This window comes from Arachis hypogaea, chromosome 11 (assembly GCF_003086295.3).
Source record: "Arachis hypogaea cultivar Tifrunner chromosome 11, arahy.Tifrunner.gnm2.J5K5, whole genome shotgun sequence".
In the NCBI taxonomy this organism is placed as follows: Eukaryota; Viridiplantae; Streptophyta; class Magnoliopsida; order Fabales; family Fabaceae; genus Arachis; species Arachis hypogaea.
The window spans coordinates 7,376,758-7,392,489 of NC_092046.1; the positions used below are offsets into that span (position 1 = coordinate 7,376,758).

General features: G+C 31.3%; 1 protein-coding gene across 2 annotated transcripts; it reads left to right on the forward strand.

Moving 5' to 3' along the window:
- Positions 1 to 6,969: 6,969 nt before the first annotated feature.
- LOC112720098 (ranBP2-type zinc finger protein At1g67325) lies at positions 6,970 to 10,156 on the forward strand. 2 transcript variants are annotated; one of them, XM_025770917.3, is made up of 8 exons: positions 6,970 to 7,238; positions 7,386 to 7,581; positions 8,478 to 8,884; positions 8,993 to 9,020; positions 9,189 to 9,262; positions 9,386 to 9,534; positions 9,676 to 9,756; positions 9,906 to 10,156. In XM_025770917.3, the coding sequence occupies exons 2-8, from the start codon at positions 7,416 to 7,418 to the stop codon at positions 9,952 to 9,954; spliced, it is 954 nt and encodes a 317-aa protein (XP_025626702.1). In that variant the 5' UTR covers positions 6,970 to 7,238; positions 7,386 to 7,415; the 3' UTR covers positions 9,955 to 10,156. The 2 variants fall into 2 exon arrangements, with proteins under 2 accessions (XP_025626702.1, XP_025626703.1); XM_025770918.3 differs by having other exon boundaries at positions 7,017 to 7,238; positions 8,506 to 8,884.
- Positions 10,157 to 15,732: the final 5,576 nt, after the last annotated feature.

Sequence of the window (15,732 nt, forward strand, 5' to 3'; positions counted from 1 at the left end):
TATATATTAACTCGTAGAAATTTTAGATTTATCCAAAGATATTTTAGCTGATTTTTGGCTAATACTCTTTTAGTTCTCTAGCATTGTTATTTTCTTAATGTGGAATAGCCAATAAAATTAAAGGCTCTAGTGTGTAATACTTGCAATGGTAGTGACAAATGACATGTGCTATCTATAGTCTTTATTCTTGAAATTTTCTATCTAAATTCTTATGCCCTGGCCTCGTTCTTCTAGTTAATAGGATTGGGACATTGTTTAGCTAATAATTATGAGCCCTTCGATAACAAAGAATTAATTAGGAAGTATGTGACACTAAAAGAGCACAACGAGATATAAAATTATGTGGGGAGATGAAGTATAAATAAAAATATTGTATTTTGAGATATTTATTATAAGAAAAATGTTGAATTTATCGTTGGATTCAGCGTCATAAATTTGTGACGTATTTATTGGCGGATTCAATTTTTCGACAATAAATTTGCAAGTAATAATTGAAAAAAAAATTGGCGCGATGATTACTGTGATTTAGGGTTGGATTTTTCCGATAGTAAACTTAATTAGTGCAACGCTATATTTTGGTCACTTGTTGATTCGTTATCGACAGTAATTTTATCCTAAATTCGAACCGAAAATCTTCTCTTCCTTCATTTCGAATTACACACTCTCTCTTCTCACTCTCCCATCTCTCACACTCTCTCTAACTCTCTCGTCTCTCCTTTAACGTCATCTCTGGCAGTTCCCTCCAACAGTTTTTTTCGACAGAAGTGGGAGAAGGTTGCCTTGTTGGCACCTTCTCGAAATATTTGTTTGTTGAAAAATTGCGGAACAATAAAGGGTTGCGCACAAAAACAACTAAAAATTGATTAAATTTAAATGTCTGCTTGTTTTAATTAATGCTTGCAACTGTTTCCTATGTGAAATTTTAACAAAATCTTTTGGTTGAGGTATCTTAATTAAGAGAAAATTAAGCCAAATTTTCGTTAAAACACTTGTTTAGTTTGTTAAAAAAATGAAAATTAAATTTGGAGGAGGCTTCTAATTATAAATGAAATTCGGTCAAAATTTCTAAAACACCTAAATATAATTGAATGGTGAAATTAAAAACAAAAATCTTTTTGGTATTGAATGAATAATAGTCATGAAATGCAAAATTTAAATCGGATTTAAAGTTCATAAATTAGTTCAAATTTGATTTAAATTACTAAAGATAAGAAGTCTAATCAGAATCAAATTTAAATTTAATTTTGATATACTCCATAATGTAGCTCTTCCTACTTGACTTCTTGTATGTTAAGTAATTTTTGAGTTTGAACTAATTCCAACTAATTTTGTTAGAGGAGGTTTAGATTTAAAAAACTCTTTCTACTTGACTTTTTGAAGCTGAACTAGTTCCAACTCTCTACAAGCATTAGTATTTCTTTTAAGGTGTTTTTTAAGTAGAATCTGAGTTGTAGGTTGTGATATATTTTTGCTATTATATTATTTTTGTGACATATGTGTTTGCTGGTATGCTTTTTGCAGATATAACGACAGGCAAAGGTGTCACCAATGGCCTTATAGTCGGGATAGAGGGATGGTGTCTACTGATACCCTTGGGACTTTTTTACTCTGACTATCTCTGAGACGTCACAGGTAATGGGTGCACAGGATCAATCGTTCATCAAGATCTTTAACTCTAACTACGTGGCTCTTTCTGCTACGCCACTCTCGTCACCAGGAAGTCATCTGGATGCTTTATCAGAGTAGATTCTTCCACCACCTCCATTCGCTCAATAGTCTATTACTTCGACAATGACACCACTTCCAATGACAAACATTGTGGTGCTAAAATTCTCTCACAAATCTCATCTAGATGCTCCTTTACCATTGCTCGCATACGAATCTCATCTATAGTTGACCTCTTATAATTTTTTTATATTACTCTAAACAAATTTAATTATTACGTATTATATTTTGATTATTTTATTATGATATGTTTGATTATATTTGAAAATTAATTACTTAATTAAAAAAATTTGTAAATTAACATATATAGATATACACAAATATGTAATAACTTAAGAATTTAATTTTGTTATATTATTGATATAAAATAATTTTATATACATCTAATTAAGTTATAATATATCAATAAAAATAATTATTTTTTATATTTTTGTGTGAATAATTTTTTTTAAATATATAATTAAATAACGATATAAAATATTTTATGCTAGATAATTAATTTTAAATATACATAGAATATTTTGATCTTGAGAACTATTTTAGAGGTTTAATCCATATACATTTTTATTTGATATGTCAATCTTTTCTGTCAACAAAAGCAAAGTAGAGCTTATCATATATTTTTGTAAGAGTTTAATATTGATGCACTTATACAATTATACAATCATATCTGTTTTTTTTTTTAATGATCATTATGTAGTTAATATGAAAAGTGATATGCATAAAACTATTTACACTAACTATACATCAAAATTATATTCATTCTTATAATAAGTTTAATTTTGTTTTATGAACTGAAGTGTAGTCTTTCAAATTGCTTTGTCAGGAATTTTGCTATGCCTCCAAGGATGTTTTTGTTTCTTTCCTTTTAACCTTAATTCTTTAATTCTCTTCTTATTCTTTCAAATTATTTTTTCATCTGAATCTATTCCTTACAATTTTTTTCTTTTTTTACTTTTTTAATCCTTTTTATCTTTCTCTCATTCTATTCTCTAAGGTAGCGTTTGGTGGAGAGACAGAGACAGAAAGACTGAGACTGAGAGACAGAGACTAAGAGACAGGGATTGAAATAAATCTCAGTATTCTATTTGGTATAAAATGGGAGACAGAAATCGAAACAAGAATGAAACTCTAATTTAATTTGCACAAAGGGTAAAATTGGAATTAATTAATTGAAATGAAAGTATTTTAGGTATAAAATGTTATTAAAGTTTCAGTCTCCATCTCTAAAAATTTCAGTCCCTGTGTTCCTACTTTTTGGAGGTACTGAAATACTAAAATTTTAGATACAGAGACATAAATTTTAGTACCAATTTCTGAACTAACAAACACGATACTGAGTCTTAGTCTCTCAGTCTCTGTCTCAGTACCTCAAAACAAACGCTACCTAAGAGACTGGAAGCATGTATAGAACTTGTGGCCAAGAAGATATGTGTTGAATAAAAGCTAATTGCTGATTAGAAGGTGGAGGGTGCCAGCCGGTCAATGACATCCCGAGACCCATGAGAATGTTATTGTGAAATTGTCGGGGTTTGAGGAGACATGTAGTAGTTCACAACCTTAAAGGAATTGTTCAATCCTACTCTCCCGAATTGATTTTTCTTTGTGAAACAAAAAATAATCTCGACAGGTAGAAGAAAAATTCAGGGCTTGTGGCAATTATAATTGGCAAATTGTTGATCCTTCTAATAATGCGGATGGACTTGCGTTGGCATGGAAGGATGACTTTGTTCAGATTTTCAGTTGTTCTGAGTGCTGCCTTGATAAAAGATGTCCCTCTCAACATTGAATAGAACTTTGTAGGCATTTATTTAAACTGCAATGAGAATATTTTTGGCTATCCCAATTTTAAGAAATATCTTTGGTGCTCTCCTAAATCCAAGTTAAATAAGTTATTGTTGGTGATTTCAATTTTATTATTGATCAAGTTGAAAAACTTGGTAGTAATCCTAAATCTCATTCTTCCATTGCTGCCTTTAATTACTTTATTGGAGATAACTCATTGATTGATTTGAGAATGGTGGGTAGACCATTTACTTGGAGTAATAGACGCAAGAAAAGTGAACTAATTTAGGAAAGGCTTGACAGAATGCTTGTTGATGAATCTTGGTCCTAATTATACTCTCATCCCACGGTCTTTAAACTATCAGAGACAGATTCTGATCACGCTCCCCTCTTTTTGAACACTAACTACCAATTAGAGAGATCAAAGAGGAGATTCAAATTTCAATCCTGCTGGTTTGGTGAAGAATAAATTCGTAACTTCATCAGTGGGGTCTGGGACTCAGATATTGAATGTTCAGCATGTTCAGATTATTTCTAAAGTTTAAATTGGTTAGACACCGATTGGTTCTCAGGTAAAGAACAATTCTACTAATTCTAAAAAGAAGATTGTAGAAGTTACTTCCCTTCTAGAACAAAAGCAGACATCAGACATCATGGGAGACACTGGATTACTTGAGCTTAAACAACGGCTTAAAAAAGCATATTTGGACGAAAAATTTTATTAAAAAGACAAATCTAGAATTAAATGACTGAAGGAAGGAGACCAAAATTCAAACTTCTTCCGTCAAAAATTTAAATCTAGAATTAGAAGAAATAAAATATGGCATCTGCAGAAGGATAAAGGGGATATGGCAATAACCAATGCTGATATTGTTAAGGTGGCTAAGAACTACTTTAAGAATATTTTTACATCTTCTAAGCAGGCGGATCCTGGCCTTTTTTCACAAACTTTGAGTCTAAGATTACAGATAACATGAATCATAGGCTCAGAAGACATGTTTCTATGGAGGAGGTAAAAAGAGCTATTTTTAGAATTTTAGTATTCACCCTTGGAGTGCACCAGGAGAGGACAGTATAACGGCTAAATTCTTCCAATTCTACTGGGATATAGTGGAGAAGACGTGTTTTGAACTGTGAGGAGTTTCTTTGCTGGAGGTAGAATTTTAAAAAGTTTTAAATACATAAATATATGTCTAGTGCCAAAAATTTTAAATGTGAGTGATATGACTCAGATAAATTCCATCAGTTTATCCTCTGTTGTCTACAAAATCATTTCAAAGGTACTGGTCCACAAACTCTAAGGGTGTACGAACAAGGTAATTAACCCTATTCAAAGTGCATTCTTAAATAAACTTATTTCTGATAACATTCTTATAGCACACGAATGTATGCACTATCTTAAACAAAAAAATTGAGGCTTGAAATATGAAATGACACTCAAGTTTGATATGAGTAAAGTTTACGACAGAGTAGAGTGGCATTTCCTATGGTTTATTATGGAGAAGTTGGGTTTTGAATTGAGATTCATTGACTGAATTTGTGAATTGTTGACAACTATTTTTTACTCTATTGTTGTGGACGGTTAACCCTATGATTTTTTTAAACCAAATAGAGGCTGACCCTCTATCCTCTTTTCTTTTCTTATTATGTGCACAAAGACTTTCCTTCTTACTGTACAAAACAAAGCAAAATAGTCTCATTTAAAAAATTCAGATAAATAGAATATACTCTACTATAAATCACTTGTTATTCGCTGATGATTCCATTCTATTCGCTAAAGCTTCAAAAAATAATTATGCCTCTATTCTAAAATTATTGGAATCTTATGAAACCTTCAGTGGGCTAAGATTTAATCTTAATAAATTGGCCATATTCTTCAGTAATAACATTCTAGAGTTGATTAGAACCTCCCTAGCAACCCAATTGAATATTTTTCACATAGGTGCACAGGATAAATATTTGGGTCTACTTTCTCTTATTAACCGCTCTAAGAAAGCAACCTTCTATTCAATCAAATATAAGTTTCTCAAATGGACACAAGGATAGAAAATGTTTTTGTTATCTAATGGAGAAAGACATGTATTATTCTGAACAGGTGGTGAAGCCATACCAATATACACATTATCATATTTTAAACTTTTGGACAGCTTGCTAAATGAAATTCATAGTATTTTAACCCAGTTCTGATGGGAGAAGAAATGTTCTGAAAGACGAATGGTGTGGATTAGTTGGGATAAGATTAGTAGGCCTAAGAAAGAAGGCAGACTTAGTTTTAAAGATCTCAGGACTCAAAACCTGGCTCTTTTGGATAAACAGTAATGAAAAATCGTGACTCAAGTTAACTCTATTCTTTCTAGAATACTTAATGGTAAATACTTTAGATTTAATTCTATTCTTATAGTAGAAGTAGGAACTTTATCTTCTTGGGGTTGGCAAAGTATTCTTGAAGGAAGACGAGTTGTAGAAAAATACATTAGTTGAAAAGTAAGTTCTAGTGATATCTGAATCTTCGGTGAACCATGACTCCCTCCTCCTTACTCCTTCACTGTTCCACCATATGTGGCACTATTATCAGATAGTTATCATTTGTTATGGGTGAAAGACCTATTTTTGTCAAATAAATAGTGGAACTAAGTATTAATCTCAAATCCTTTCCCTCCAGAAATTGCTTAGCGAATTCTCTACATAACCTCAGGAGAAAGTGAAGACACAATTCAATGGGTAATGAATAGAGTAAAAACATATGATGTTACATTAAGGTACAGGATTGCTTACCAATTTTACCATACCTCCATTAAATTGTGTCCAAATTTCATGCAACAGATGTCAGTTGGAGCCATTTATGGAAGCTGAAAATCGCTCACAAGATTTTGTTCTTTGCGTAAAAAATCTTCCATAGTAAGTTTTCTGTTTAATTTCTCATCCACCAGCGGTTTCCATCGCTCAGGCAACTTGTCCAATCTGCAAGTCAACTCTATAATCACTCAAGCACTATCTATTTTTTTTGTGGAGACGCTAATCTAGTGTGGAAGAAGAGTTATTTAGCTTATCTCATTCCAAACGATATATCATAGATGTTCTTTGTTGTTCGATTGGTGAAGGGATTCAGTGTTACAAACTGGACTTTAAGAAATAAGTCCTCTAAAAGTTCGACTGGTTTTAATTATAGTTTGGAATATTTAGAAAAAGAGGTGTCAACGAGTCTTTGAATATGTCTAGAAGTCTCCGAAAAAGTGCTAGCAACATGGCTTAAGTTGAATGAGAAACTATTTATTTTACTTTAAGCATCGTGTTCTAAAGTCTCTTCTATATCTACTTTTTCATATTATTTTTTCTTACAATTTCAATATGTTCATGCATATTTATAAATTCTCATTTTTTATTTTTTTTGTCTTGACTTTTAGACATTATATTTTTTTTCTATTTTATAAAATATCACTATTATCTTTTGAAAAAAAAAAAAGTTTTTGTTTTAGTTTAAAATTAAACTTATATTATTAGAAAGAGAGAGATACACAATGGAAGCTGAAACTATGCACCAGTGTTGTTCTTAGAAGACGCTTCGCTCGTACTAGGGTTTTCAGTTCACTCTCTGATTCTTCTCAATCTCACCCTCCACTTTCATCACTCCCATCACCATCTCATTCATTCAATCCTTTCTCATTTTTCACAATCTCATCTCATCCCGTTCCATCGCCTTCTTCCATCTTCACTCTATCTGCCAATAGGTAAGAGGGAAAAAAAACGGTGCTTTCAGCTTTCTCTTTCTCGTTTATTTTACACAACATATGCATTTCATTCTTCACCTAACTGTTTATTACGATTATCATTGTAATTACATTACTACGTCTATATGATAATGTGGATTATTGCAGAGGCAGTTGAGGATTGAGAGAAGAAGGAGAATGGGAGAAGGGAGAGATGGGGATTGGGATTGTAGCAGCTGCAACAACAGAAACTACGCATTCAGATCATTCTGTAACCGTTGCAAGCAGCCACGGATCCTTGTCGATACCAAAACCCCTTCTGATTCCAAGTGGCTACCTCGAATTGGTGATTGGATCTGCACTGGTTAGACCTCCTATCCTCTCTTGTCAATTTTATCTCTGTTTGCTTTACTAATTGTTTTTGAATGTGGAGAGATTTTACAAATTGATTGGATACTGAACAGAACTGAGATAGTGGGTTGAGTAATGTTTTTTGAATCTAACAATTGAGGGGCACCGTCGCCACATACTCTCATCGACTGTTGGATTGGATGTATGGAGCGCATGTTCCATCCAATGGTGGATGGGAGTCTCTGGCCATAGTGTCATGTTAACATTTCTCATATGATATTCATGCTTTGCGGTTTGTGCCTATATGTTTGTATATTTGAATTCAATGTTGTTAGTGGGGATAAGATACAGAAATGAAATGAAAATAAGCAAAATTAGTCACTAAACATCACTTGTTCAGTTCACTAATGACCAACTAGCTCTTTGAATTTGGCTCATATATTATGCGGCGACACTTGCAAGCTTGAATTTGAGTGTTCTGGAAGCTGGAAATTGAATGGAGATTAAAATCCAAATCCAGGGTATTGACTACAACATAGGCTAGCTTTATCATGTAATTAGTTTTAGAACCTGATTTCTCTCAAGGATAGTGATTTTAGAACCTTATGTAGTCAACACCACGAATTGAGTTGTGCATTTCCTTTGTTATTTTAGGGTTTCCCGTTAGTTGACAAAATCATGAACAGCTTAGCATTGCATTTGATGTTTTATTTTTGGCTTATGATCTTGTATTGAACTTTAAGATGAAGAACATGCTGTCAACTAGGTTGAGATATTTGTGCTTTTGTATGTGTATTTTTGTGTGAAATGGACGGGTTGGTGTGCGTGGGACGTGTTGGTGTGCGTATGCTTGGCTTCCTTTCCCTCTGGATGCTTTGTGGGGATGGATTTTATACTATGGATCAATAGGCTGCACTAACAACAATTATGCATCAAGAGAGAGGTGCAAGAAGTGCGGACAACCAAAGGAGATAGCAGCTATGCCAGCAATTGCAATGACCGGGGCATCTTTCCCTGCTTATCCAAATTACTTCTCCAGGGCTCCTGGGGGACCAGATCAAAAGTTGAATATTGGATTGATTGGCAATGGTGCCGGTGCTCCACCTCAGTCACTCCACTTAGGTTCCAATTGGTCGATGTTAGGATCAGATAAGTATGGTGTCCAACCACTTCCCCTATGGCTGCTTGGTGCAAATTATAGCTCTGGACTTCCTATTGAAAATTCCAACAGTCAAAACCTATCTGTACCAAAGGGGTGGCGGAATGGGGATTGGATCTGTAATTGTGGCTTCCATAATTACTCTTCGCGCTCGCAGGTAGAGTCTTGAATTCTACTTATAAATTATAAATGATGTAGAATTACACAAGCACTGAAGTATTCATTTTTTAAGTTTGATATGTTTCTATGTTGAATCTTTTTGCAGTGTAAAAAATGCGACGCTTTTCCACCTGGTATGCCTTTCTTTCTTTTTTAAGTTAGTGTATATATTATAGGTGCAAGATACATAAGGTGTTCCTTCTGGGAACATTGCAGTACTACAGAGATATTTTTGGTAAAAATGAAATTTTCTGTGGTGATTGATGTTAACTTCATGCTGTTTACACTTATTTGGTTCAAAGCACTTGGGACAAAACGGTTAGCTTCTGAAGAATTGGTTGATGACTGGGACAAGAAGAGATTGAACGTGGGACCTGTAAGAACTTTTTTGGGGCTTTAATTGAATTTCTAATTCTTCTGTGATTTTAGATCTCGTTTGTCATCATAGCTAATGCTCTTTCTCTTTGAATTTCTTATTCCCTTTACACTTATTGTGCAGACTAATGACCAAGTAGTAGGAACAAGCGGAGATCCAAAACCTGGAGTGCTCCCGTCATTTCCTAGCATAAACTCAAGCATAGCTTCAACGTTGCCAATACCGACGCTATTTCCACCTCAAGTTTCTACACCTGCACTCCTTGGAAAAGGGTAATTTCCTCTGACTCTCACATAAGCTCAATATAATATTGAAGACATTTTTTTTGTGTTTGTCAACTCTTAAATGATGATATTATACACTCCTACTCCTAGCATTATTACTTAATTACTTTTATCTGTTTGAATTAACAGAGCAAAGCAATGGCGTAGCGGAGATTGGATGTGCACAAATTGCAACAACCATAATTATGCTTCCAGATTACAGTGTAACAGGTGAATTACTCTGCTATTATTTTTAGATTTGAAGAGGTAGGAACTTGAATACACTCTGATTAAAGATAAGATCATGTAAGCCACCGTCTAACACGTTCTTATTTCCCATTAACACACTTCTCTGAATTATCAATTCTCATCATTTACAGGTGTAAAACTCAGAGAGTTTCACCCACGCAACCCAGCAATGCATTGTAATATTGATTTCATTTCTTAATTATTGTTGCTTGCATTAATTATAAGGAATTTTGTCTTGATTTTCTAGTGTGTATTTTTGTGAGCAAAAGGATGATATTCCAGAATACCGTTTATATTTGCACAAGAGATGAATGGTTGGTGGCATTGTATCTTTCAAGTTTTTTATTAAAAGAATTGGATTAGTTTTGACTTTTGATTATTATTCCATTTGCCTATCCCTCATATATCAGTTCTTTGTTTCTCTTAAATTCGGTTATTATATTAATATGTTTGGGTTCACTAGTATGTGACTTGCTTGAGTTCATTTTGCCCTCGGCCTTAATATATACGACTGGGAAAATATTTACAGCAACTGATATACATGAATCTTTCATTCGGATATTGTCTTTGATATAGGTATGCAATGATAGTAGGAATCATTTGGTCGTAGAGATAAAGACATGAACATATACACAATTTACAATTTGTGTCCTAAAGATAGAAAATCTGTGTCGCTGTCTCCTTGTCGCTTTATCTCTGCAATTTTGTCTAGAATCCAAACGCAGTCAAATCCTTGAACCCTGCAGAGCAGAGAGCAGTTAGAGGTGGGTACACAGGCCGAAACCTGAGTTAAATATTAAGAGACCAGAACAGTTCAATTTGCAAAATAAATGGGTTGTTTAAACCGCTTTTGGTCCATGGGTTCACGGATCAACTTTAGGGCTAAAAATGGATAGGGTAGGGTAGAATTTAGATTATGTTCTAATTTTATTTGCAGGTTTAAATTCTCTCTAAAATTCAAATATGTCTTATCCGAAAGTTGAGAATCTTTCGATTCTAATTTTACGTATGCCCTAAAGTTCCACACTTGCACTTATTCGACCCTAGCAGTAATGTAACAAATCAAAATTTTTCAATCGAACACAATATTTAATTATTTCATATTTTATAAACATACTAATAAAATAGAAAATACAAAATTAAATTTATATTAAAATTAAAAGTAACAAAATCATAATAAATTTCATATTAAAATTACAAAAAAGAGAGAATGTGGGTTTAATCTTCATCTATTTCATTATACATGTATAATAATTTTTTTTTTATTTTATTCTTAAAGATTTTTACTCGTTATGAAATATTTGTAGAATGGTTAATACATAAACTTGCGAAAAGAAAAAAAAAGAATATGGTATATATACAATAAAGGATAAATTATAAATTTTTGTCTCTAATATATCAAAATTCTTTACTGTTTAACTTAGTTAAACTTTATTTTTAATTTTGAAATAAATTTTAATTTTATTATTTAATAATATTATTTTTTTACAATAAATAGTTATTTAATATTTTTTAATTACATCTAAGTAAATTACTCTTAATCACATTACTCTTATTCTAAATAAATTTATTTCTTAATTTTACTCTTAATCACATTACTTTCATTCTAAGTACATTTATTTTTTATTAAGAGCAAAATTAAAAATTAAATTAAATAATTATCTATTGTAAAAAAATTAAAATTATTGAAGGAAAAAAAATAAAATTTATTTAAAAGTTAAAAATAAAATTTAATTAAATTAAATATTAAAGAAGTTTAGTATATTAGAGACAAGAAGGTATAATTTATACTTTATTGTATATGTGCTATACTCTTTTTTACATGTGACTTTTCATAATTCAAAAGTAAGAATCATCCAAGTTTCCTATATGAATCAAATTTGTAATGAACTGTGAGTCAAATTTGAATTAAAAATATCTGTATAGATACACATGATAAATGAACTTTGACTGTCCTGAAATTAAAAAATAGCTATTTGAAATTATAAATGATATATATCACCCTCTGACCCCTCATGAATCATTCCAGTTTTTTATCTGAGTCAAATTTGTGATAGACTGTGAGTCAAATTTGAATTATAAATATTTGAATGGACACACATGATAAATGAACTTTGACTGTCCTGAAATTAAGAAAAAATAGCTATTTGAAATTTTAAAGGATAAATATCACTTCTGACCTCTCATGAATCATTCAAGTTCTCTATCAGAGTCAAATTTGTAATGGATTATGAATCAAATTTGAATGTATGGACACACATGATAAATGAACTTTGACCGTCCTGAAATTAAAAAAAAAAATAGCTATTTGAAACTATAAACGATAAATATCACCTCTGGCCTCTCATGAATCATTCAAGTTCCCTATCTGAGTCAAATTTGTAATAGACTGAGTCAAATTTAAATTATAAATATCTATATGGACACACATAATAAATGAACCTTGACTGTCTTGAAATTGTGACTGCTAGTTAACCTTTTCAACAATATTTGAAGAGAGATCTCTCATTCTTCTTCTTCTTTTATGTGAACACTCAAGTGCTTTATACATCTATTTATATCACCTCTGACTTCTCATGAATCATTCAAGTTTTCTATGTGAGTCAAATTTATAATGGACTGTATGTGAGTCAAATTTAAATTATAAATATCTGTATGGACACATATGATAAATGAACCTTGACTGTCCTGAAATTATGATTGTTGGTTAACCTTTTCAATAGTAATTTGTAACATACTATAAGTCTAATTTGAATTATAAATATCTGAATGAACACACATAATAAATAAACTTTGACTGTCCTGAAATTGTGACTACTGATTAACCTTTTTAATAGAATTTGAAGAGAGATCTCTCATTCTTACTCTTCTTTCATGTGAACACTCAAGTGCTTTATACATTTATATATATCACATCTCATGAATCATTCAAGTTTTCTATGTGAGTCAAATTTTTAATGGACTGTGAGTTAAATTTAAATTATAAATATCTGTATAGACACACATGATAAATGAATCTTGACTGTCCTAAAATTGTGACGGCTGTTGCCTGTTAATCTTTTCAATAGTATTTGAAGAGAAATCTCTCACTTTTACTCTTCTTTCATGTAAACACTCAAATGTATTATACATCTATATATATCATCTTTAACCTCTCATAAATCATTCAATCTCTCTACGTGTGTTGTTGACAAGTTCCCTGTAAGCATTTTTTGTCTGCAAAATCTCCGAAAACTGGAAAATGAAACAATCAATTGAATCCATTGTGAATGAGTTGATGTTAAATGTGAAATAGAAGAAAAATATGTTGGTTAGATTATTCTTCTTTCTTATTGAGAATATTACAATTAGGAATCAAGATAACTCAACTGTACATTTAAATGCAAATGACTAAATTACTCATTGTGATATGCCTTAATTAATGTTCATGAGTTATCTGGCCTTTGCTTCTGTTAAAATTGTTTCTGTTTAAAACCATTCCAATAAAAAGATTTATAGTTGATTAACTTGTTGTTTACTTGTTCCTTTTTCAGCCAATACCATGGGTTTGAGCTCAGATTCGGAACAAGTTCCAAAGCCTGCGCGTTCAGGAGAATATGCTTCGACGCCAATCTCTAGAAATACTTCTGCTCATCTGCTGAGTGTAAACTTTTGAATTTTTCTCATATAATATTGCCTTTCAACAGTTTAGTTTGATTCTTGCATGTATGTATCAATGTATGTTTATTACATGATATAGGCGTGGTGGGTGCTGAAGAAGATTCCCAAGCGAAGCAACTTCCCCAAAAGGAGATCAATCTTCCTCGCCGTTTCTCAAAGCGCCTTGCTGGAATTCAGCTTGATCCAGTGCCGGAACTTGTAACAAGAAGCCGAGCAGTCCGAGGTGCAGCCAAGTCTGAAAATGCAGCAAACATGTCAAAGTCAACTAAGTTGTCTACTCCTGAATCGAGCAGCCAGCCGCGTATTGAGATCAGGTTACCTTTTCCAGTCCAATGCTTTGTAAACCATCATTTGGCGCACTCCACACCACAGATAGCAGCAGGGATGCCGCAAACCTTTCAAACACCACAGACAAAAGAAAATACTACAGAAGACGCCACGGCGCCAGGCAGGGCGGCGAAGGCGGGACAGCACCAGGCAGACGAGCACCCAGCGGAAACAGGGCTAAGGAAGCAACAAAGAAAGGCGAGGAGAGAGCGATAATGACTGGTTTTGAGACCTTTTGTTCATCATTTTCGGAGCAACTTTGATGATGAGGGAAGAAGAACAACAAACACAGATTATATTACTAATTTAGTATGTTTGTTGTTTAAAGAGTAAGTTATAAGAATTTGGAGATAGAAAAAGAGTGACAAAATATTTATTTTTATTTGTGTTATTTTAATTTTATTAAGAGATTGATAATTATGTTATTTGTAATTTTATATTAAATTTTTTATTTATATTTTTAATTTTATATTTATTAATTTATATTGAATATGGAATGATAGAATTTTATATTTATTTAAAAAATTTTAATTTTTTTATGGATAGAGTGCGTGTAAAATAGAATTTAGAACTTTAAGATGCGAGTAGAGTTAGGATTGAGAAATTCTCAACTCGTAGGTAGAGTAAGATTAAATTTTAAAAAAATTTTCAATTCACAAATAAAGTTAAGGTAAAATATAAACCATATCTTATCCTACTCTATTTTAACGATTGTGAGTCTTATATGTAAAATTATTTTTTTATTAAAACATATCTTTTGTAAAGTAAAAGCAAGTTTTTTTAAAAAAGTTGATAATTGTATTTTTTAAAATTTATATTTTAGTGTTTTTTTTTATTTTAAAAAATTTGTCAAGTACATTAAAATTTTAAAAAAGATAATTTTTTTGTTAAAAAAGATCTTTGACTAAAAATTCATATCATCACAAAAAACGTATTAAATATCAAAATAAAAATAAATAAATACATATCCATAAAAATCAAACTATCAAAGCACATATTCATAGCATATATTATCCTCGTAAACAATACTCAAAAATTTATAAAGAACAAAAAGTATCTAATAGAAGAAATAGTCTATGGTGAAAAAACTTGAAATTGGTTCTTAAAGATAAATTTCACAAATCATTTTATGTGAGTTAAATTTGTAATTGATTGTGAGTCAAATTTAAATTATAAATATTTGTATGGACACACATGATAAATGAATTTTGACTGTCTTAAAATAAAAAAATAGTTATTTAAAATATAAATGATAAATATTTCTTCTGACTTCTCATAAATAATTTAAGTTCCTTATCTGAGTCAAATTTATAATTGACTGTAAGTCCAATTTTAATAATTATGTCAAATACACTTAACGTGACTTAAGAACCATTCAAGTTTTCTATGTGAGTCAAATTTGCAATGGACTGTGAGTCAAATTTAAATTATAAATATCTGTATGAACACACATGATAAATGAACTTTGACTGTCCTAAAATTAAAAAAATAGCTATTTGAAATTATAAATGATAAATATCACCCCTGGCCTCTCAGAAATCATTCAAGTTTCTAATTTGAGTCAAATTTGTAATGGACTCCGAGTCCAGTTTTAATAACTATGCGAAATACACGTGACTTTTCATAATTCAAAAGTAAGAACCATTCAAGTTTCTTATGTGAATCAAACTTGTAATAGATTATGAGTGAAATTTGAATTATAAATATCTATATGGACACACATAATAAATGAACTTTGACGGTTTTAAAATTAAAAAAAATAGTTATTTAAAATTATAAATGATAAATATCACCTCTAACCTCTTATAAATCATTCAAATTTTTTATTTGAGTCAAATTTGTAATGGACTGTGACTATGTGATAAGTCAAATTTGAATTATAAATATCTGTCCTGAAATTATGACTACTACTTAACCTTTTCAACAATATTTGAGAAGAGATCTCTCATTCTTACTTTTCTTTCATATGAA

Bases quoted from the DNA above. Each gene is read 5' to 3' on its own strand.
- LOC112720098 (XM_025770917.3), top strand. From the start codon at position 7,416: ATGGGAGAAGGGAGAGATGGGGATTGGGATTGTAGCAGCTGCAACAAC. The intron at 7,582-8,477 runs GTTAGACCTCCT...ATGGATCAATAG, and splicing joins TGGTGATTGGATCTGCACTG to GCTGCACTAACAACAATTAT. The intron at 9,263-9,385 runs GTAAGAACTTTT...CTTATTGTGCAG, and splicing joins AGAGATTGAACGTGGGACCT to ACTAATGACCAAGTAGTAGG.